Source organism: Trachurus japonicus, chromosome 3 (assembly GCF_045865225.1).
Source record: "Trachurus japonicus isolate A0001 chromosome 3, Traja_1.0".
In the NCBI taxonomy this organism is placed as follows: domain Eukaryota; kingdom Metazoa; phylum Chordata; class Actinopteri; order Carangiformes; family Carangidae; genus Trachurus; species Trachurus japonicus.
Window position 1 is genome coordinate 3399719 of NC_140909.1, and position 23837 is coordinate 3423555.

Here is a 23837-nt window from a genome sequence, read left to right on the forward strand (position 1 = left end):
GATTTTAGGCGCGTTTCCATTGCAGGAACTTGGGGGTAATTTTACGGGGCCGGCCCCGTTGGTGCGTGTTTCCACTGCAGGAACCTCCCCCACAGGGCCATTTACAGGAACTTTTACGGGGGCCATTGGAGTCCCTTCTCCAGGATAGGTACTCCGTTGCAGAGTCCTGCATCGGGTCGGATCCCCGCGGGTATCCGGCGGGTACCCCGCAAAAACGGTGTTCAACGGGTGGATCAGCTGTCTTGTGAAAATTCACGGGTCGGGCACGGGCGGAACTCAAATGAACGCGGGTGGGTAGCGGGTGAATGTGTAAGCCTACAGAGGAAAACTCACGCGCAGCTGCATGAACCAGCGTAGTGAATCTTTTTTTTTTTTTATCACTCACGGCAACAACAGAGCAGCATCTTGATGTAAATAAACGATCTTTGGCCGCTGGTGTGACCGCTCACAGCTTTCCCTGGAGTTTAGCCCGTCATGGCTTGACTGCTCGGCTTCTGGGTAAAAGCTACAAACACACCGATGGGATCAATGTAAAGGCTGAAGTGTCCTGCTTTCATTAAAAAAAGAATTACGTCTATGGAGCTATTATTGTTGCAATATTATTTGCAAATGCGTATCTCAATCTGTGTGTGCGTATTCAGATCTGTGTGTGCGTATTCAGATCTGTGTGTGTGTATTCAGATCTGTGTGTGTGTAATATGATCTGTGTGTGCGTATTCAGATCTGTGTGTGCGTATTCAGATCTGTGTGTGTGTATTCAGACCTGTGTGTGTGTAAAAAAAATATGTGTCCGTATTCAGATTTGCAAGTGAAGACAAATCTGCAAGTGCATGCAAAGATCTGTGAATGTGAACACAGATCTGTAAGTGTACATAGATCTGTAAATGTGTAAACCGATCTGTAAATGCGTACTTAGATCTGTAAATGTCTGTCATCACTTACAACTCAGGCAGGAGCTCTCCATTGGCTGTGTTTTTACACGTGAATTTTGCAACACTTCTGCCGCGGCAGATCTGTGATCTGCAAATGTGTAGAAATGAGATTTGTCTGTGACCTCGGTGTTCCTTTGCCCTGAGCTCAGGCTCACAGGCTCACGCTGCCTGGCTGCAGTAGCAGTACCGACCCGGTCCGTGTACGAAGTATAATTCAATTACGTTGTTCACTTTGTACCATGAGAAATGTCGTTTTTACCGGTATTTCCTGTTTGATTGACGTGAGACGTACAACGCAATTCAGCGCACCGAAGTGCCCGCTTGTTCCTTTCTCCAACTTGTACAATGAAAATTGAAAAAGGAAGTCGAGAGCCGGAACCAGCCTTCAAAGTAAAAGCTCCGCGTTTTGATGGCTACAGCAACGGACAATTTAAAAGAAAGAAGAAGAAAAACTCCGAAACGAATTAAATACTTAATTCACAACAAATCGCCTCCTAAACGATTACCATTTACCCCAGTAAAAACGACATTTCTCATGGTACAAAGTGAACGACGTAATTGAATTATACTTCGTACACGGACCGGGTCGGTACTGCTACTGCAGCCAGGCAGCGTGAGCCTGTGAGCCTGAGCTCAGGGCAAAGGAACACCGAGGTCACAGACAAATCTCATTTCTACACATTTGCAGATCACAGATCTGCCGCGGCAGAAGTGTTGCAAAATTCACGTGTAAAAACACAGCCAATGGAGAGCTCCTGCCTGAGTTGTAAGTGATGACAGACATTTACAGATCTAAGTACGCATTTACAGATCGGTTTACACATTTACAGATCTATGTACACTTACAGATCTGTGTTCACATTCACAGATCTTTGCATGCACTTGCAGATTTGTCTTCACTTGCAAATCTGAATACGGACACAGATTTTTTTTACACACACACAGGTCTGAATACGCACACACAGATCTGAATACGCACACACAGATCATATTACACACACACAGATCTGAATACACACACACAGATCTGAATACGCACACACAGATCTGAATACGCACACACAGATTGAGATACGCATTTGCAAATAATATTGCAACAATAATAGCTCCATATACGTCGCTATCATTCTCCGTTCCGGAAATAGCCGCGAAAGAGTACGGCCCCCCCCTCTCTCTTTTCTTTTTTCTTTTTTCTAAAGAGTACGGCTGTACCTCCGTTATCGCCGGTGATGACGGCGATCTCACGGGCAGCGGGTCTTAATATTGACGGGCGGGTCGGATCCGGGTTGTATTCAGAAATAATCACGGGTGATGGGTCGGGACACGGGCTTAAAAACCAACGGGTCGGGCGGGCGCGGGTTTCCAAAATTGGACCCGTGCAGGACTCTGCTCCGTTGGCCCTGAAAAGCTCCTGGGTGGGGCTCGAGGTTAACCCGACACTGATTGGCTAAAGCTAGAGCAGCTCTGACGCCACCAGAAAGCACCAAAACAACCGGCATTTTTAAAAGGGGGAGCAGAAGGGGAGCATTAGCCTAGCAGACACCGCTGTAAACAACAAGAAAACAGCAGGAAGATGTACACAAATGGACCGACGATGAGGTGCAGACATTGATTGCAGTCTACAGCACCGAGGAGATTCAGAGGGGGTTTGAGTCATCGCGGCCAAATGAAAATATCAGCGCACCTCGACACACTGGGGATCCATCACGCTGCAAAACAATGCCGTGAAAAGTTTTAAAAAACGGTCGAAACTGTCGCACAGCGATTAAGCGGTGATCAAAACTCATGACGTGGCCGCGGGGTCCGACTCTGCAGTGGAGACACGGCCACTGAGAGGACCGAGGGAGAGGACGGTTCCTGTAGAAGTTCCTACCCCCTCCCTTTGTGTTGTTGTGTGATTGTTATTGACAGAACGCCCTCGGGCCAGCGGAGTTTCTAGTGCTGGCCTTGGAGAGACGGACTCTTGATTGGTCCTGGTCCCCATCGTTGCAGGTACCAACAGTTTAGATGGTGAGAAACACGTTTGGCTGATCCACCAAGTCCAGAACCAGGACCAGGACCTTTACCAGTCTTACGGTGCGTTCACACCAAGGGGGCAGTTGTCGGTCTGAGAAGTGAAGTCACTTCCGCGTTCAACAAACTGCAATCCCCTCTTCTTCCTCTGGGGGCTGGTGTCAGAAAGCAGCATTCTCCATAGACCTCCATGTTAAAATAGCCGACTTTACAGCTTAAAAAAACATATTTACAGCCTGGTACATTTTATTTTTTTGGTCTCAACCGATAGTTTCTACCCCCGCACACACTCTGAGGGGGGTGAATTTTTTTTGAACTCTACCGTTTTACTATTATTAGGTTTCAAATTCTATAAATAATAATAATGGATTACATTTATATAGCGCTTTTCTATTGTTACCCAATACCCAAAGCGCGTACAGCAACCATTATTCATTCATACCACATTCACACCAGTGGTGGTAAACTACGTGTGTAGCCACAGCTGCCCTGGGGCATGCTGACAACGGCCCCTCCGACCACCACCATGATCATTCATACGCATTCACACGGTTAAGGTTTAAAGTTCTGGCCAATTAGGGCGCGGAAACGTTGAGTGACAGGTCCGGAGACCGCTGCTTCGAGGCCAGTGGGCGGGTTCTCGGCCGGCTAACGGCCGCACCGCTCCAAATATGGAAAGTAGAATCCAACATGGCGCGGCTCAAACCCCCGTAGTAGCGGCACAAAACAGACTCCCCCAAACCAACGGGTGACGTCACGGTGCTACGGCCATTCTCTTTACAGTCTATGGTTCACACCGGACGCGAAGCGAATTTTCGCATTCGCTTTGCTTCGTGTCCGGTGTGAACGCACCGTTAGCTGCCTGCACTAGAGCCAGAACCAGAACCAGTCTCTTCTCCAGTGGAAACTCCACCAGCACCAGGACCAGTATCATTTCTAACTGGACCAGTATTAGTAGTAGTATTAGTACCACTCACCGGCACCAACACCAGTTGTAGCAGAACCAGTACCCGGTACCAGAACAAGTACCGGTACTGTGATAGTGTGAATTCATGTGTGAGTGATTGTGTGATTAAAAGACAGAATAAACAGATAAATACTAATAAATATGTTAGTGAAATTAGATTTTTTTAAAAAGGTAAAACAGTTCATTACAATTATTTGATGTGTTAAAATGATATTAAAAAGGGTTAAAAACTCATAATTCATTTAAGGTATTAAAAATATGTGTTCATGGGTTAAAAATGGATTAAAATGTGTTTAAAAGTACATGTTCAAAGGCAGAAAACTCATAACAGTGCAGTGATGTTAACACACATTTTAAACCATGGGGGGACAAACTTTTGCATGATGCCTCTGTATATTTGTAAAAACATGAAGCTGTTCCATCTGTGTTCAGGTTGTTTTCTGCTTCTTGGAACAAAATTCTCTGCAGGTTCTTCAGATCTGGATCATGGACGGATGTGAGAAGAAGATCTTTCTTTTTTTTGGATTAAAACTAAAGTAGCAGAAGTTGGGAAACCTGTTTCTCTACGCATCTTAACCCTCCCTTTTTATTCTCTCGAGCTAACACTAAAGATTGCACTGTTAAAACTTTGTTTTGTTTTTTTCTACTGAAAACAATGATTAATGTGGATGAATGTATAAAAGTCGGCGACCAAAGGCTCCAACAGTTCCTTCCTCCTCCAAACGGTCTCTTGTCTCCTCTCAGTGGACCCACTAGTCGTCTACAGGCTGGTGATGTTCTCCCTCTCTCAGACAGATGTTTAACAGCTGCATGTGGTTGTGTGTTGTTCCTTAGCTCTTAGCGCCCTCTGGTGGCAGAGATGAAACACTGCAGCTGTCTGCAGTGAAGCCTTTAGGCCTCTCTCTCTCTCTCTCTTTCCCTCTCTCCATTAAGCACTTTTTCTTTCCTCCACACATTGTGTTTCTGAACCTGAAGACAAGTTTAATGAAATATATTCTTTGAAATACGGAGTCGTGTCACATATTTCTTCAGTTTGCAGAGGAATACAAACACATTAGTTTGGTTTTAAACACCACTTGTTTTTTGTTTTTTTTAAACAATATCTTTATTGGATTTTCATTTTTTAAAAAGGACATACAAGAACAAATAACAACAGAGAAGTATGTAAAATGGTACAATGAAACAGAAGTGTACAAACATACACCGTCAGATCTAAATTTTCATAGCTATACTATACACACTTTACAACTGTATATGAATACATTATCATATAGTCCAGACAACAGGAGAAGAAGAGACTGGGTTGTGCTTCCCGTCCATCAGATGCGACAAATCATTGTCCTTCATATAACTGATGAAACAACCCCATATATTTTGAAATACCTCCTGTTTGTCCTTAAAGGGATATTCCGGCGTAAGTTTAACCCATGGTCCAACGCACCGTAACACAGAGTTAGACCCCCCCTCAAGAGATGAAGTCTGCTAACCGCTAGCTTCTCCAGTTGTAGCAACGTTAGCAATGACCGCACGATAACAAACAGCGCAGTATACGGATCCACTAGCCACCGATCAAAAAGCCACTCATAGCCACAAATAATGCTCAGAACATCCATCCCATAATACGAGGCATCAAACATCTGTTAGCTTAGCCTGGTTTCTATTGAAAAGAGACAAAAACAACTCACCCACTCTGCTCCAGTTATACGCTATGCAGCAACTTTCCGTGTCCAGCACAGAGTCCAGGCACTGACAACACACACACGTACGAGGCCGACTGGCAGCATAAACATCTGGTTTTAGCATAAACATCTGGTTTCAGCACAGACATCTGGTTTCAGCACAGACATCTGGTTTCAGCACAGACATCTGGTTTCAGCACAAACATCTGGTTTCAGCACAGACATCTGGTTTCAGCACAAACATCTGGTTTCAGCACAAACATCTGGTTTCAGCACAAACATCTGGTTTCAGCACAAACATCTGGTTTCAGCACAGACATCTGGTTTCAGCACAAACATCTGGTTTCAGCACAAACATCTGGTTTCAGCACAAACATCTGGTTTCATTGGCCACCGACAGGCAGTGACCACCAGACTGACCATTGATTCCCCCATATCCTATCTGTGATGTCTGCTTGTTGTAGCCATGGTTACAGGTAGTCAGCTGTTGTAGCCATGGTTACAGGTAGTCAGCTGGCGTGGAGGCGATGACCGAGTGAGGTAGAGTCCTGCAGTTCAAGGATGAATGTGTGTGTATTACTCCATATAATGCAGCTAAGTTCCTGTGTATCTTGCCTGTCAGTTTATAAAAGTTATTATCGAGTGTTCACAGGGAAATGAACGGAGAGAATCACGTAAACAAGCGCGAGATTAGACGCGACGTCAGGACGCCGTTTGTTGCCGGAAGAGACTGTCTGTAATTTAGTGAAGGAGACATCACAGAGTTTGAGAACAATGACGACTGGTTTCATTTCGATGGGCGCCACTATCAGTTAGAGACCGAGTTTACTGAAGACGAGCTGAAGGAAATGGAGGAGAAAAGTGAAAGAGGGACAGCTGCGGTGGAGACTATGTGCTGGAAATGGAGGCTAAAAGTGACAGAAGGAGAGAGCTGGTGGAGTCTATGTGCTGGACCTGGGGGAATCAAGTGGTCAGTCTGGTGGTCAATGCCTGTCGGTGGCCGCTGAAACCAGATGTCTGTGCTGAAACCAGATGTTTGTGCTGAAACCAGATGTTTGTGCTGAAACCAGATGTCTGTGCTGAAACCAGATGTTTGTGCTGAAACCAGATGTTTGTGCTGAAACCAGATGTCTGTGCTGAAACCAGATGTTTGTGCTGAAACCAGATGTCTGTGCTGAAACCAGATGTTTGTGCTGAAACCAGATGTTTGTGCTGAAACCAGATGTCTGTGCTGAAACCAGATGTTTGTGCTGAAACCAGATGTCTGTGCTGAAACCAGATGTCTGTGCTGAAACCAGATGTTTGTGCTGCCAGTCGGCCTCGGTGTGTGTTGTCAGTGCCTGGACTCTATGCTGGACACGGAAAGTTGCTGCATAGCGTATAACTGGAGCAGAGTGGGTGAGTTGTTTTTGTCTCTTTTCAATAGAAACCAGGCTAAGCTAACAGATGTTTGATGCCTTGTATTATGGGCTGGGACCCTGTTTGTACTGTTGATGACGTTTGGTGCTGTTCTGAGCATTATTTGTGGCTGTAAGTGGCTTTTTGATCGGTGGATAGTGGATCCGTGTACTGTGCTGTTTGTTATGGTGCGGTCATTGCTAACGTTGCTACAACTGGAGAAGCTAGCGGTTAACTTATCTAATCTCCTAATAAACGACAGAGACGAGAATAAGAAGAACAGCGCAAAATTTTATTCATTCTTTATTTCAGGAAATCACAATTATTTATATTTAAATAGGAAAAATGACAAAAAGCTAAAATATACAGAAGCGTTGGGGGTTACAATCGTTGGTTTCACAAATTTTTCCTCCTAAACAGAACGTGTGGTGTGATAATATAGTAACATAATACATATTGAACCAGTGTAATGTGGAACAGGTAAACAGCTTCAGAGCAGTCAGTGTATCTTACACAGAGTGAACATCAAAAAAGTGGAAAAATGTCAAACTGTTAATCATTTATCAAAGGTTTTTTTTTTATTCATTATTGCTAAGAAAAAATGCACCAGTGAATTCAGACATCTAGGCTACCATACATACATTTATTTTACAATCGCAGCAGCAGCAGCTCGTTCACCACCGGACGGACGAGATTTAACTTTGTTCCAACCAGAATCCACTGGACTCACACGTAGAGACGGATTTTCTCTTTCTCTTCCCTTTAGTTTAACGTTTGGTGTCGTGTCAGTGAAACGTCTTCATGAAGCAGCAGCTCAGCTCGGACCGCACGAGGACGAGCTTTTATTTCATCTTTATCTGAGCTGGTTTCTCCTATTACTGCACTATCATGTGTGTGTGTGTTTGCATGTGTGGACGACGTGTTATAAATAGTTCTGGTTTGATTATTTGGAGCTCACGCTGCGCTGCTGTCGGTCTGGATACAGGCTTCTTTTGTGCGTTTTGTGAACACATCAAGGTTCATCTTTCTGTCGTTGCTCAGGAGTAGAAGGTCAGCACGCTCTTGTGGTTTCCTCTGATGAGCAGCGTGGGCGGCAGGTCCTTGGTCAGCGCGTCCAGCCAGGCCATGTAGAGGAAGTCGGACACCGAGCCTTTACGGGCGATGGGCATGCTCCTGCAGAGAGTTACACACTGTTACACATCTGTACATTCTTTTTTTATTTTTTTTTAGCCTTTATTTAACCAGGTAAAAGACCCGTTGAGATCGAGATCTCATTTTCAAGGGTGACCTGGCCAAGAGGGCAGCAGCACACGTCGTCAACATTATAAAAATACAAAATACATTACAATATTACATTATAATAAATAAATAGGGCCATAATACAGTAGAGGTTAAAACAAAGTGCAAGGAGCAAGGGAGTCATGGTGACAAGGTTGGTCAGCAAAGGCACCGCTCAATTGATTTTTGTTGTCGGACCTTTAGGAAGTGACGAAACACATTAAAAGATACAAGTTCAGACAATTTCAGTTCAGCCTGGAGGTTGTTCCATGTTGATGGAGCGGCGCAACGAAACGCTTTTTTCCCTGATTCAGTCCGCACTCGAGGGATGTTCAAACAATAAATACCACTGGACCTTTAGGCATATTGATTTTCTGTTCGACAGAGGAGTGAACAGAGGTAAGATTCTGTTCTACTTTTTACTATTTTTTAAAGACATGTTACGTATTATTGTTTGCCCCCCCCCTTTTTTGAGAAATTTTACCACATTTTTCTATAATATTTTGAAAAATTTTACCACTTTTTCTAGAATTCTTGAGTAATTTTACCAGTTTCTTCTCAATTAAAAAAACAAAACACTTTTTACTATTTACTATATACTATTTTTACTTTTACCACTTTTTTTTTTACAGTAGCTATTATTGTTTGACTTTTTTTTTCTTTTGACATTTTACCACTTTTCCTAGAATTTCTTTGAGCAGTTTCTTCTAAAATTTTTATAACATTTTTTTTTTTTAGAAATTTTACCACTTTTTCTGAGAAATTTCACCTGATTTTTCTAAAAAAAAAAAAAAAAAAAGCAAAATTTGTCCACTTTTTAAACATTTTTTAAAACTTTTTTGTAAGAATTTTTACCACTTCTTTTCTAGAAATGTTTTAACTTTTTTGGACAAATTGTACCAATTTTTTTCCAGAAATGTTTCTATAATCTTTCAAAAATGTAGCTACGCCTAATTTAAAGGTACATTGATTGTTTGTGTATTTCTGGTGTGTTGTCCAATGGGGGTCCGTGGTCTAGTTTGTGTCAGTTTTGGGTCCTTGATATAAAACAGTTAGAGAAGCAGCGTCTATGTGATACAAGTATGAACAGTTTACCACCTAGAAAGCAGTTTACCCACTACAACACATTAGTCTACACCACTGGTTGCTAGGTAACATTAGTCTACACCACTGGTTAACACTGCTTTGACAGATGTTTTACTTACACAATGATCAGGTTGGCCGATCTGGAGTTCTTCCTGAGCAGCTCGTTCAGTCGGACCTGCAGGTTGGTCTGTGGAACAGCAGCCATGGCATTGATTAATTGATTGATTTGTTCATTTAAGTGTCATGTACATTACTGTGCCCAGCCTCACATGGGCTGACAAGACACTAGACAACACAAACACAGACATTCAAACAAGTTTACTCATTAATACAGTATGTGTCCATAGACTCATGCAACTAAACTTTCTGCGAGTCCATCTATGTGTTTTCAATCAATCTGGCTACGACATGAAAAACCATCTCAGTTTGACTTGGAGGAAGCGTATTAAAGAGGAGATTTAGAAAACTTAGCCCAAACTCAGAAGCTATGTTCAATTTAAAGAGGATCACTCACTACACAGACCCTTACTTAAAGGGACAGTTCAACATTTAGTCAGATCCTCCTCTCACCATAACCCCTAGCCTATAAATGTCTCTGCCCCCTAGCAGCAGCAGATCTCTTTGCTCCGTAGGTGGGTCTAGAAACGAGCCATAGGAACTTTTTGAGTCTCGAACACCGATTGTGTTCACCAATCACAGCGCTCTATCTGTTTAGAGAGGCGTTGGGCGGGCTTAACGCCATGACGACATACATTTTAATTGGCTCGTCAGGCTAACGTCATCCTGCTCTTTGCTCTGATTGGTCGTAGCGCTACCCTATTGGTGCAGAGGCAGTTTGAAAGACAGCCTTCATCCCGCCCCTGGATTGAGCCGAGGTCTACCGCTCGTTTCCAGACCATACATTTTAGTGATATAGTCTGGCTCGTCAGGCTACATAACCCCTATAGTCACAGCAGTTGATTGATACGTTATTATCTCATAGCGTGGTGAATGTGCAGCTCACAACTTGTCCACCAGAGCGTTGTGGAGTTGTTGGATTGTGTATTTGATGAGTTTGATGAGGGACAGGGGACCTGTACCGTTCACTGAGCAGCTCACGTCTCTGCCCCGCCCATCTCAAAACAACATGCACCGATAACTAAAGGTGATGAACCTACTGCTGTGACTATAGGGATTATAGTGAGAGGAGGATCTGACTAAATGTTGAACTGTCCCTTTAAGTAAGCTTCAAAGCCCTCTGTTTAACCCTCCGGTCAAATTGACCCAATCCGTTCCCTTCCCTCTTTCCTTCCTTTCTCCCTTCCTTCTTTCCACAATCCTTTTTCATTTTCTTATTTCCTTCCTTCCTTCCTTCCTTCCTTCCTTCCTTCCTTCCTTCCTTCCTTCCTTCCTTCCTTCCTTCCTTCCTTCCTTCCCATCGTCCATCCTTCTGCTTCCTTCCTGGACCTAATCTGTTCCCTCCCTCCATCTATCTTTCCTTCATTTTTCCCTTTCTTCTTTCCCTTATAGGCTACTTCCTTCCTTCCTTCCTTCCTTCCTTCCTTCCTTCCTTCCTTCCTTCCTTCCTTCCTTCCTTCCTTCCTTCCTTCCCTCCGCCCTTCCCTCCTTGACCCAGGAGAACAACAGAAGGGTTTAGTTACAGTAAATGAACTGAGGAAATCCATGTTTCACAAAAAAAAGCACCCCGACTCATTCTGGGATGTCATGTCTGTCTGTGTGTGTGCGTGTGTGTTGCTGCGTCACCGTGGCGACGCTGCTGTCGTACCTTCTCCTCGAAGCTGCTGAGCTCCTGGTCGGTGATCTTCCACGGCTGCTCCTTCTGCATGGCCTCGGCCTGAGCCGGGTCCTTGGAGCTCTCGTGCAGACGGAACGGCTCGATCATGTCCTCTAAGTCCTGAAGGCTGCAGCACGGCAGAGGAGAGCATATATATATTTACATATATATTTACATATATAGGACGAATCTCCTTGTTGTTTACAACTACTTCCGGGTAGAAAACCAGCAACAATAGTGAGTAGTATATCTAATTTTTCATGTCACTATGTCACCGTTTAGACTAATCTGATGTTTGTAAAGTTTATAAAACCAATGATTGGACAAACATTACTATTTCTGTGTGCACATTTTTGTAATTAGTCATGGTTATCATCTAGCCGGGCTAACGGTTAGCTACCTGTTTAACTTTAATAACTCAGTGACTCAATAAACGCTCCATGAAAAAATATTTTCTCCAGCGGATATCTGAGTTCCAACATGACTGAGCTAACTGGAGTAGTTTCATGTGGTGTCCCACAACGGGAGGGTTTTAACAGCTGACGTCCTGCTGTTAGCTTAGCTACCGCCGTTAGCTTAGCTACCGTTAGCTTAGCTACCGTTAGCTTAGCTACCGCTGTTAGCTTAGCTACCGCCGTTAGCTTAGCTACCGTTAGCTTAGCTACCGTTAGCTTAGCTACCGTTAGCTTAGCTACCGTTATCTGTCCCTGTCAGCTGAGCCACTGATGCTTTCTAGACACTGTGATTCCCCCAAACTGAATAAATACAACACATAGCAACACAAAACACACACACAGAAATAGTAATGTTTCTTCAATCATTTCAGATTTGTCTAAACGGTGATAGGGCGTGAAAAATATGATATATAGCTAAACTCTGGTTCGTTACTATTGATCTCATTCACATTACAGCTGGTTTTCGACCCGGAAGTAGAATGTAAACAACAAGGAGAGTCGGTCTATACACATACTACATATACATATATTTACATCCTCAGGTCGTGTGTACACGTGAACGTGTCAGACTGTGGTTACCTGTGAGCGTTGGGACTGAGGTGGATGTCGTCGATCACCGTGATGTCGGAACATTTGATTCTGAATTTCTCCAACAGAGACTTCATCCTGCAGCACAGCACAGCACAGACAGTGGTTAAAGGGACAGTTCAACATCTTGTCAAATTGGCCCACTCCCATAATCCCTGTAGTCAAAACGCTCTGGTGGACAAGTTGTGAGCTGCACATTCACCACGCTATGAGATAATAACACAACGTTACCACACAGAGTTGTTTTAGAGGGAAATTCATGCAAAACCACTGATGCACGTTGCCTTCAGGGACAGTTTTTCATCAACAGTCTCTGCATTTCCCTCTAAAACAACTCTGTGTGGTAACGTTGTGTTATTATCTCATAGCGTGGTGAATGTGCAGCTCACAACTTGTCCACCAGAGCGTTGTGGAGTTGTTGGATTGTGTATTTGATGAGTTTGATGAGGGAAACCAACCAAGAAATCCCATAATGAGCCTCCTCTGTAGCGTAGCTCTGAGGAGCTCACGGCTCTGCTCTGCCGTTCTAAAAACAGCTTGCACCGACAATTAAAGGTAACAAACCTACTGCTATGACTATAGGGATTATGGCGATGGGCCAGTTTGTGTTCAAAATGTTGGACTATCCCTTTAACCTCCATGTAGAGGCTGGTTATTCATACTTTAGTTATGGTCTGTTCTGTTATTAAATCTAATAATTCACCGAGACTTTACAGCAGCTCTGTGTTTAATGTTTAATATCTGTGTTCTCTTCAGAAACAAAGGATTATTGATTGATTATGTGACATCATCTTATCATTAGTTTATCATCATCTTATCATTAGCTCGCTGTGTTTATGAGCGATAAAGACACCGGTTCTTATCATTCACTTGTTGCTGAGCCTCCTGCTCTATCTGACTTCGACACGTGAAGCTCTAACTCGTGTTGTTGAGTTGTGTATTTATGTGACTCACTCCTGCTTGTCCAGCTCGCTGCGGTCCGGCTGCCCCGCGATGAAGATCCTCAGTTTACTGTCCTTCCACTTCTTCCTGGTGGTGAGGATGTAGGGCAGCAGCAGCGTCAGACCTGAGGGAATCAATGCCTTCCTTTAGTTTCTGACTGTAGCTTTGATTTTAAAGATTAGTCACCCTTTAATTTACAGGCCGTTAATTACGTGATAATCAAGGTCAAGGTCAAGGTCAAGGTCAAGGTTTCTTTATTAATACCAGCTGGTAAATTTGTTGTGCAGACAGGCACTCAGCAATCTCAGTATAAAAAACAGCCACACACAGACATCATGACACACAAATCACAAACAGAAAAAGACAATATAATCAAAATACATGGTCAAAGTAATAGGAGTAGAAATAGAAAAGTGCTTCTACATAGAAAAGTGCTTCTACATGTCCCTACACTGCAAAAACTCAAAATCTTTCCAAGAATATTTGCCTTCTTTCTTGTCAAAATGTCTCAATTTTAGTCAAAACTAACCTCTTTCCACTTACATTACATTACATTACATTTACACATGCTTTATATTCTACAAAAAAAGTTCTGTAGAATTGCTACCAATAGCAACCACTTTGAACCCTCTGCCCCTCTCTTCAAACAGCTCAATATCTTACCAATTTTTAATATAAACATATATCAAACTTGTACTTTCATTTATAAAATTGTTTATATGCCTGTATCATTCTCCATGCCTTGTAAAGATTTTTTTCTGACTAATAGTGATGTTCATAAATATAATACTAGACATGCCAAAGATTTACACCTTCCTATGTTTCGTACCAAGCTTTGTCAATTTTCTGTTAGATATAAAGGGGCCCAGCTTTGGAACAGCCATATTCAAATTGTATTTCAATCCACCTCCCTGCAGAATTTCAAACAAAGGCTCCGGTCATATCTGATGAACCAAACTCATACCTGACTGCAATTGTCTGTTCTTCTTCCACTATAGGGATTTTTTGAGCACAAGTGCACACGCATGCACGCACACACACACTTACACATACACACTCACATTAATTTAGTTATGTTCTATATTGTGATTTTTGTAATTACTTTTGTTTTCTGATTTTATACTTTTTATATTTTGCTTGTTTTGTTTATTATTGTGGTCTCTTATTTTTTGTTTTTATGAGGTGAGATTTCTCTTATAAACCCATCTGGGTTTCTTTAATCTCACCTGCACAACTGGTTTGCTGTTTTTATGCTGTTTTTTCTTCTTTTGTCAATTGTGCAAATAAATAAAATCTAAAAAAAAATCTTAAAATAAGACTCATCACCTAAAAATGTATTTGTTTTTAGACAGTTTTCACTTGTTTCAAACTAATTTTCAATTGAAATAAGTAGAAAAATCTGCCAGTGAAAGCAAGTTTTTTATGCTTGTAATGAAAGAAAAACTTGATCCACTGTCAGATTTTTCTACTTATTTAAAGTGGAAAATTTGCTTGAAAAAAGTAAAAAGTGTCTAAAAACAAGCTACTTTTTAAATGCGATGAGTCTTATTTTAAGTATAATGAGATTTATTTTGACTAGAAACGACATTTTGACTAGAAATGAGGCAAATATTCTTGGTAAGATATTGAATTTTTGCAGTGTAGGGTCAGCTAGGTTCAATATGAACAAGATCACCTTGTGGCTTTACTATTCAGCATTACAGTTGCTGTGGGTATGAAGCTACTTCTGTCCCGTTCTGTCCTGCCCTTAGGGGCCACAAAACAGCAGCCAGAGCGAAGGAGCTGGAACTCGCCGTGCAAAGGATGTGAGCAGTCATTAGGAACAGCGCTGGCTTTACGCTGCAGCTGTGTGTCGTAGAGGGCTGCCATGGTAGGTTGAGGCTCACCAATTATCCTACCAGCCCATTTGATAATCTGATTCAGGGAATTTTTGTCCTGTAGTGACAGATTACCAAACCAGGAGACCAGGGCAAAAGATAACACGGACTCGATAAAAGCTCGATAAAATAGCCTGAGCAAAGTTTTGTCAATGTTAAAACTGGACAATTTCCGAAGATAAAACAAACGCTGATGTCCCCTCTAACACACTGCTTCACAGTTTAATGTCTTAATGTCAAGACACAGCCAAGAAATAACAAATAATTGCGTCATAATGTCTATCTGAGCTCTTTTTAAGAACTTTAAACTTGATCTATTTGATTTGATTTTACTTTTTTATTCTTCTTTGCTCCTGCTTTTAACTCTGTGTTTTTGTTTTTATGCTGTATAATGCTGGTAAAGCACATTGAATTTCCTTGGTATGAAATGCGCTATATACTGTAAATAAAGATGCCTTGCCTAGAAATAGCCCAGAAGTAACGGTCAATTTCAAAGACTAGGTGGGGAAAAATTTTCCTCCCCCAAAAATGAAAAGTATGAAAAGCATGTGTAATCTTTTTCCTTTATGAAAACCATGACATTACTGGGAAATTGATTTTTATTTCTTGGCATTATCACGTAGTTAACGGCCTGTAAATTAAAGAGTTACCAAAGATTCTCATGAAATCAAACCTCCTGCTTTCTGTGTTGATGTATTGATGCTACTGCAGGTGTGTGTGTGTGTGTGTGTGTGTGTGTGTGTGTGTGTGTGTGTGTGTGTGTGTGTGTGTGTGTGTGTGTGTGTGTGTGTGTGTGTGTGTGTGTGTGTGTGTGTGTGTGAGAATGGGACTTATACACTCACTGCTAAGTCTCCAGTGTCTCAGTCCATCACATCTACATCCATCCATCTATTCATGCACTTTATCTATTTAAACTTGCACTCGCACTTTAAAAACCGGGCCTTTATAGAACTCATGCTGACATTACTGCACTTTAGATTAGATTAGATTAGAAAACTTTATTGATCCCCAAGGGGAAACTGCTTTGCCACGCAATAAAAACACAAACATCCACTTAACAAACAATAAATGTGTCTACGTATGAATGTTTATATGATGTGAATCACTGTTTGACTCTTTGTGTATTTTTTTTTCTTCTTAACTCTACCTCTTATTCCTCTGTCTGTTTGTCTATTACCTGCCAAGGGACTGTGGATGCTGCTAACTCCGACACATTTACATTTGTATACTCGTACTGATGTTCATTAATGTGTATTGTCCCTTTAGAATAAATAAATGAATAAAGTTGAACCAACACTGACCTCCGTCGTCGAACAGCCACCACACGTCGATGGTTCCTTTAGGCTGCTTCTTCTTGAACTGAGCTCCGGCCTCGACCAGCCGCTCGTTCATCTGCATCACCTGGGGGGGAGGGGGGCCGCACACCGACACTGGGGGAGGAAGAGAGGGAAGAGAGGGAAGAGAGGGAAGAGAGGGAAGAGAGGGAAGAGAGGGAGGTGAGGAGGAAGAGTCGTTTCTAGACAGAACTGAAGAGTTCAGCTGCAGAAACCCCACACACTGCAAAATCTTTCCAAGAATATTTGTCTTATTTCTTGTCAAAATGTCTCATTTCTAGTCAAAACTAATCTCTTTCCACTTAAAACAAGACTCGTCGCCTAAAAATTAACTTAGATCATAGATCTTAGATCATTTTCACTTGTTTCAAACAAATTTTCACTTGAAATAAGTAGAAAAATCTGCCAGTGAAAGCAAGTTTTTTGTGTTTGTAATAAGAAAGAAAAACTTGCTCCACTATCAGATTTTTCTACTTATTTCAAATGAAAATCTGCTTGAAAGAAGTAAAAAGTGTCTAAAAACAAGCTGCTTTTAATGTGATGAGTCTTATTTTAAGTATAATTAGATTTATTTAGACATTTTGACTAGAAATAAGACAAATATTCTTTCTCCTTTAAAGGGACAGTATGTAGCTTATTAGGCTTTTCATTAGCAAAAATATTGCTTTCATAAATACGTATTTACCGAACTCTAATCACAACCGCACACAAATGAAAGTTGTCTCGTAGCTCAGAATGAGTTGTTTACAAAATTCATGTAAAACCTCTGATGCGTGTTGCCTTCAGGGACAGTTTTTCATCAAGCAGTCTCTGTATTTCCCTCTAAAACAACTCTGTGTGGTAACGTTGTGTTATTATCTCATAGCGTGGTGAATGTGCAGCTCACAACTTGTCCACCAGAGCGTTGTGGAGTTGTTGGATTGTGTATTTGATGAGTTTGATGAGGGAAACCAAAGAAATCCCATAATGAGCCTCCATAGCGTAGCTCTGAGCAGCTCGCGGCTCTGCTCCGCCGTTCTAAAAACAGCTTGCACCGACAATTAAAGGTAACGAACCTACTGCTATGACTATAGGGGTTATGGCAATGGGCCAATTTGACTAAATGTTGAACTATCCCTTTAAACTAGTGATCAGTGTGGTTTAGGAAGCATGGATGTTAATTTGACAGAAAAACCATAAGAACATTTGACAGGGAGTTATAGAGGAGGGTTGCAGACGCATCAACACACATCAACCAGTATAACGTGCAGTGTGTAGTCAGCAGTGTGTAGTGTGTAGTGTGTAGTTAGCAGTGTGTAGTGTGTAGTCACCAGTGTGTAGTGTGTAGTCAGCAGTGTGTAGTGTGTGTTTACCTCGGGTGGTGAGCACCTGCTGAGAAGAATTCCTGGACTTCCTGAACAGTCCTCTTCCCTTGGTGGGCATCATGTCTCCATCCAGAGCCTCCTGCTCCCTCGCTGCCTTCAGCATGTCCTCTACACACACACACAGAGACATTATGGTCTGCATCACTTCATCATCAATGTGCACTACAACATTTTGCACAACGACTTATTTAGTTGTATTTTGTATATATCTTTATTGTATTGTATTTATAGTATATGCATATTTCCTTTTTGCACACTGCAAAAACTCAAACTCTTTCCAAGAATATTTGTCTTATTTCTTGTCAAAATGTCTCATTTTTAGTCAAAACTAATCTCTTTCCACTTAAAATAAGACTCATCACCTAAAAATTAACTTGTTTTTAGATCATTTTCACTTGTTTCAAACACTTTTTCACTTGAAATAAGTAGAAAAATCTGCCAGTGAAAGCAAGTTTTTTGTGCTTGTAATAAGAAAGAAAAACTTGCTCCACTGTCAGATTTTTCTACTTATTTCAAGTGAAAATCTGCTTGAAAAAGGTAGAAAAGTGTCTAAAAACAAGCTGCTTTGTATGTGATGAGTCTTATTTTAAGTAGAATGAGATTTATTTTGACAATAAATGACATTTTGACTAGAGATAAGACAAATATTCTTTGTAAGATTTTGAGTTTTTGCAGTGTATACAGTTCATGCGTATCTTTTGCACTAGAATATTTCAATTCATTCTATTTTTATTTTTCATTTTTATGTTATTTAAATTCTTAATTCTCTAAATTCTCATTCTATTCTATTTTTTTGTACTTTTATGTTTTCACCTGACACCAAAACGAGTTCCTCGTGCTGTAAACTGACCTTTACTGCTCTGGGCAATAAAACAGTTCTGATTCTGATTCTGATTCTGATCATCAGTGTGTAGTCGTGTTGTGTAGTTGTTGTGTTGTTGTGTAGTTGTGTAGTTGTGAGTCTGTGTCTGACCTTCAGCCTCCACCAGGTGCGACAGATCGAGTCCCTCCTGCATCCGGAGGATCAAGGTGCCGTACTCGAAGTCGAAGGCGTCGCTGTGGGACAGAGGAGGACGACGTGTTCATGACACCGCAGCTCTGCACTGTAAAAACTCTAAACCTTTCCAAGAATATTTGTCTTATTTCTTGTCAAAATGTCTCATTTCTAGTCTAAACTAATCTCTTTCCACTTAAAATAAGACTCATCACCTAAAAATTAACTTGTTTTTAGATCATTTTCACTAGTTTCAAACTAATTTTCACTTGAAATAAGTAGAAAAATCTGCCAGTGAAAGCAAGTTTTTTGTGTTTGTAATAAGAAAGAAAAACTTGCTCCACTGTCAGATTTTTCTACTTATTTCAAGTGAAAATCTGCTTGAAAGAAGTAAAAAGTGTCTAAAAACAAGCTACTTTTAATATGATGAGTCTTATTTTAAGTGGAAAGAGATTAGTTTTGACTAGAAATGAGACATTTGGACAAGAAATAAGACAAATATTCTTGGTAAGATTTTGAGTTTTTGCAGTGAATGACAGTATGTTTTGATGTGTTAGTGACTTACTGCAGTATTTTAGTGACTTACTGCAGTATTCCCACGTAGCTCTCCACGGCCTCTCTTCCAGCCGTCTTCCAGTTCCTCTTGAATCCCATCATCAGGATGTTGGGCCTCATCCGGCCCAGACCGGACGCCTGCAGAGATCACAGTATAGATGAAAACACAGAAATATTAGAGATAAAATTACATTTAGAGCCAAAAATATATTTCTATTGGGTATTTATCTACCCAGTTAATTGTAACATAAGAAAGAAGCATCGAGTATTTATAGATACACTGCAAAAATGCAAAATCTTACCAAGAATATTTGTCTTATTTCTAGTCAAAATGTCTCATTTCTAGTCAAAATAAATCTAATTATACATAAAATAAGACTCATCACAAAAAATAGCTTGTTTTTAGACACTTTCTGAAAAGATTTTTCAAGCAAATTTTCCACTTTAAATAAGTAGAAAAATCTGATAGTGGAGCAAGTTTTTCTTTCTTATTACAAGCACAAACAACTTGCTTTCACTGACAGATTTTTCTACTTATTTCAAGTGAAAATCAGTTTGAAACAAGTGAAAATTATCTAAAAACAAGTTCATTTATAAAACGGAAAGGTGAAATCCAGCGATCTGATTGGTTGTTAACCGTGGTATAATGAGCATACCACGGCTACTATTCTAAAGCCTTATCACAGCGTAGGCTATCACTCCGCCTCAGGCACGTATCACTGGTATGAATGGAAGTTGTTGTCATGTATCCATGACAACGGACTGTTGCAGTCCGTAGCAAAAGACAGTTGATGTTTTTACGATGTTAAAAATGTAGTAAAGTATTGTAATTGGCATGTTGAAGGTGAACTTTGACCTCCAGAGGGTTAACAATGGTAGAGGGGACTGAGCAGTGACAGAGCTACTTGGAGCTAACGTCTGGAGAGGTGGGACTATTTTTTCACAGTGAGGCTATTTTATTTATTTCTGGTTGAATAAAACTACATGAAATTGATTGCGTATCCCTCTTTCATATTGCCTTTATTGGTAACCGTTTTATAAAAGCAATATATCACTCCAGTCCGTGGTATATGCTCATTATACCACTCCAAGGGGGAACAACGCCCCTTAGCCGTGGTAGAATGAGCATATACCACGGCTTGTCGTGATATATTGCTTAATTATAGGTGATGAGTCTTATTTTTAAGTGGAAAGAGATTAGTTTTGACTAGAAAAGAGACATTTTGACAAGAAATAAGACAAATATTCTTGGACAGATTTTGAGTTTTTGCAGTGTATAGGCCTGTAACTGTTGTTGGCCAAGAGACTCATTGCAGCTGCTTGGAAAGAGGTGGATGGACCAAGGATGGGTAAATGGCTTTCAGAATTAACAGCAACTCTGCCCTTAGAAAAGATCACATACGGTATGCAATCAGGGGTAAACAGCCTACATCTGATCACATCTGGGCCCTTTAGAAAGTTTCTGGAGAATAAAGACTTGTCTGGTTTGGTGGAAAAAGCCATAAGTCGCCATAAGACATGAGTTCTGCACGGTTTTGAGTCCCAGTGGTTATATGTAGGCTATGTGTTATTATTATGTCTGGGAATAAATAAAGATATTGTTGCAAAAAAAAAAGAAGATAAAAACCCAGAATCAGAATCAGAGTTCTTTAAAAGCTGCTCTCTTCATTAACTAAAGGAAGAAAAGAAAAGAAAAGAAACTCAATCTGCCAAATGTCGTCTGAGAGACGTTTTACTGCCACGAGTTAAATCTGAGCACACTGCAAAAACTCTAATCTTTCCAAGAATATTTGTCTTATTTCTTGTAAAAATGTCTCATTTCTAGTCAAAACTAATCTCTATAAGACTCATCACCTAAAAATTAACTTGTTTTTAGATCATTTTCACTTGTTTCAAACTAATTTTCACTTGAAATAAGTAGAAAAATCTGCCAGTGAAAGCAAGTTTTTTGTGCTTGTAATAAGAAAGAAAAACTTGCTCCACTATCAGATTTTTCTACTTATTTCAAGTGAAAATCTGCTTGAAAGAAGTAAAAAGTGTCTATAAACAAGCTGCTTTTAATGTGATGAGTCTTATTTTTAGTATAATTAGATTTGTTTTGACTAGAAATAAGACAAATATTCTTGGAAAGATTTTGAGTTTTTGCAGTGCAGATCTTCTTCCGTCTGCAGCGACGGCGACTGGTCGTCCAACGCAGCGTTAATCAGTTATAGCTTTTAATCTGCAGCGGTTTGAAGAGAGTCCAGCTCTTATCTGCACGCAGAGAAACGCAGAGAAACACGGCGCCATGAGACCGTTCCCTCATTAACCGCATCCTTATAGCAGCTCCCAGGTCAGTGTCATAACACAGCAATAGATACTCTGTGTGTGTCTATGTGTGTGTGTGTGTGTGTGTGTGTGGCAATAAAAGCTGTTTCTGATCAGAACTCCCCGGTTACACATTAATCTCAGTGTTAATGTGGGTCAGTCTCATCTTTTTACCGTCTTTGGTCAGTTAACTGCTGGTTTATGTATGTTTTGTGTAAGATGTCAAGGTGTGTTGTGTTGTCCTATAGTCCTGCCTCTTGCACTTTTTTACCTTTTGTACTTTTTATCGTCATTGTTTTTTATGTCTAACATCAACCTGCCAATGCACTGCAAAAACTCTAAATCTTTCCAAGAATATTTGTCTTAGCCTATTTCTTGTCTAAATGTCTCGTTTCTAGTCAAAACTAATCTCTTTCCACTTAAAATAAGACTCATCACCTAAAAATTAACTTGTTTTTAGATCATTTTCACTAGTTTCAAACTAATTTTCACTTGAAATAAGTAGAAAAATCTGCCAGTGAAAGCAAGTTTTTTGTGCTTGTAATAAGAAAGAAAAACTTGCTCCACTATCAGATTTTTCTACTTATTTCAAGTGAAAATCTGCTTGAAAGAAGTAAAAAGTGTCTAAAAACAAGTTGCTTTTTAATGTGATGAGTCTTATTTTAGGTAAAATGAGATTTATTTTGACTAGAAATAAGACAAATATTCTTGGTAAGATTTTGAGTTTTTGCAGTGTGGGACTTGGGATGGAAATTAGCCACTTGGCAACAATCCCACAGATTTACATGTCAATGTCCATCAATATGTAGCTACTGTTCCCATTTAAAAAATAAAAAATAAAAAAATAAATGTGAAAGACGTCGTTGCCACCGACCTGCAGCAGCGTCTCGGCTCCTTCCCTGAACTCGTCACACGCCACGGCAGCGTAGAACGCCTTGCGCTTGTTCTTCCTGAGCCACAGCTGGTTCTTCTCCATCCCAGCGTTCATCTGCTCCAGAGCCTCCGACCGCGGGCCCTGAACACACACACACACACTAAAATTTTAGTTTTTTTTTTACTTGAAAAATCTGGTAAAATTTCTCAGAAAAAGTGGTAAAATTTCTAAAAAAAAAAAAATAAAAAAAAAGTTTAAAAAATTTTAGAAGAAACTGGTAACATTGCTCTAAGAAATTCTAGGAAAAGTGGTAAAAAAATTCAAAAGAAAAAAGACAAACAATAATAACAAAAAAAGTGGTAAAAGTAATAGTAATAGTATATAGTAAACAGTACAAAGTTTTTTTTTTTTTAATGAGAAGAAACTGGTAAAATCACTCAAGAATTCTAGAAAAAGTGGCAAAATTTTTCAAAAAATTTGGTAAAATTTGGTCAAATTTCTCAAAAAGGGTGGGGGGGCAAATGATAACACAAAAAGGCGTAAAAAAAAAAAAAAATCTTTAAAAAATAGTAAAAAGTAGAACAGAAAATTTGAGAAGAAACCGGTAAAATTTCTCAAAGCAATTCTAGTAAAAAGTGGTAACATTTCCATAAAAAGTAGTGGAGCCTTGAAGCCTGTCAACCCTCCCACTTTGAGAACCATTGACATTTACTTTAGTTAGATAGTTTAGTTGTACTGGCTATACTGAAGTATTTATGTATTTTCAGTGAGTATACTGAGTAAACCTGAGTACCACATAGACTACACCACTGGTGTGTCTGATACTTCACAATGAACTTCTAGTCTCAGGTATCAGACGTCGACATTTCCCTCGTTTCTGTTATTTCCAGGTGACGAGCGGATGGTTGATATTTACATAAAGATTTAAGGACGATGAGTTGAGAGGATAGTGATCTCACCACGAACACTTCTGCGGTGAGACAGAGGCCGTAGGTCTTGGAGAAGGAGTGGGCCAAGTCCAGCAGCGCCGGGCGGCTGCGAGCCGAACCGGTTAGAGCCAGAATCTGAGGCCTGAGGCACAGACAGCAAGGTTCAGGTTAGAGCTGCAACCATTCATCAATTCATCCAACAATAATCCATTTTAAAATGAATCCTCAACTATTCTGATAATCTAATAATCAGTTTGAGTCGTTTTTATAAAGAAAAAAAGCTCCAGATTCTCTGATTCCAGCTTCTTCAATGTGAATATTTCTGGTTTCTTTGTTCCTTTATGACAATAAACTGAGTCTCTCTTTGGTTTGTGGACAAAAAAGACATTAGAGGACGATGTCGTCTGGTGGTTTGAGAAACACCGATTGATGTTTTTAGACATTTTTTACCATTTTATTATTATTATTAATGGTTTGAATAATAGACAGAT

General features: G+C 40.4%; 1 protein-coding gene across 1 annotated transcript in view; it reads right to left on the bottom strand.

Annotated features, from left to right (window-relative positions):
* Positions 1 to 7979: 7979 nt before the first annotated feature.
* The window catches only part of slc12a1 (solute carrier family 12 member 1), a 33528-nt gene continuing 17670 nt past the window's right edge, over positions 7980 to 23837 (bottom strand). The window contains exons 16-26 of the mRNA XM_085805278.1: positions 23377 to 23488; positions 22418 to 22558; positions 19268 to 19374; positions 18661 to 18743; positions 17676 to 17795; positions 16291 to 16419; positions 13125 to 13236; positions 12162 to 12248; positions 11119 to 11254; positions 9473 to 9540; positions 7980 to 8162 (exon numbers count right to left, since the gene is read on the bottom strand). Coding sequence (XP_085661404.1) covers positions 8027 to 8162; positions 9473 to 9540; positions 11119 to 11254; positions 12162 to 12248; positions 13125 to 13236; positions 16291 to 16419; positions 17676 to 17795; positions 18661 to 18743; positions 19268 to 19374; positions 22418 to 22558; positions 23377 to 23488 — 1231 coding nt within the window. The 3' untranslated portion in view covers positions 7980 to 8026. The remainder of the gene's footprint in view (positions 8163 to 9472; positions 9541 to 11118; positions 11255 to 12161; positions 12249 to 13124; positions 13237 to 16290; positions 16420 to 17675; positions 17796 to 18660; positions 18744 to 19267; positions 19375 to 22417; positions 22559 to 23376; positions 23489 to 23837) is intronic.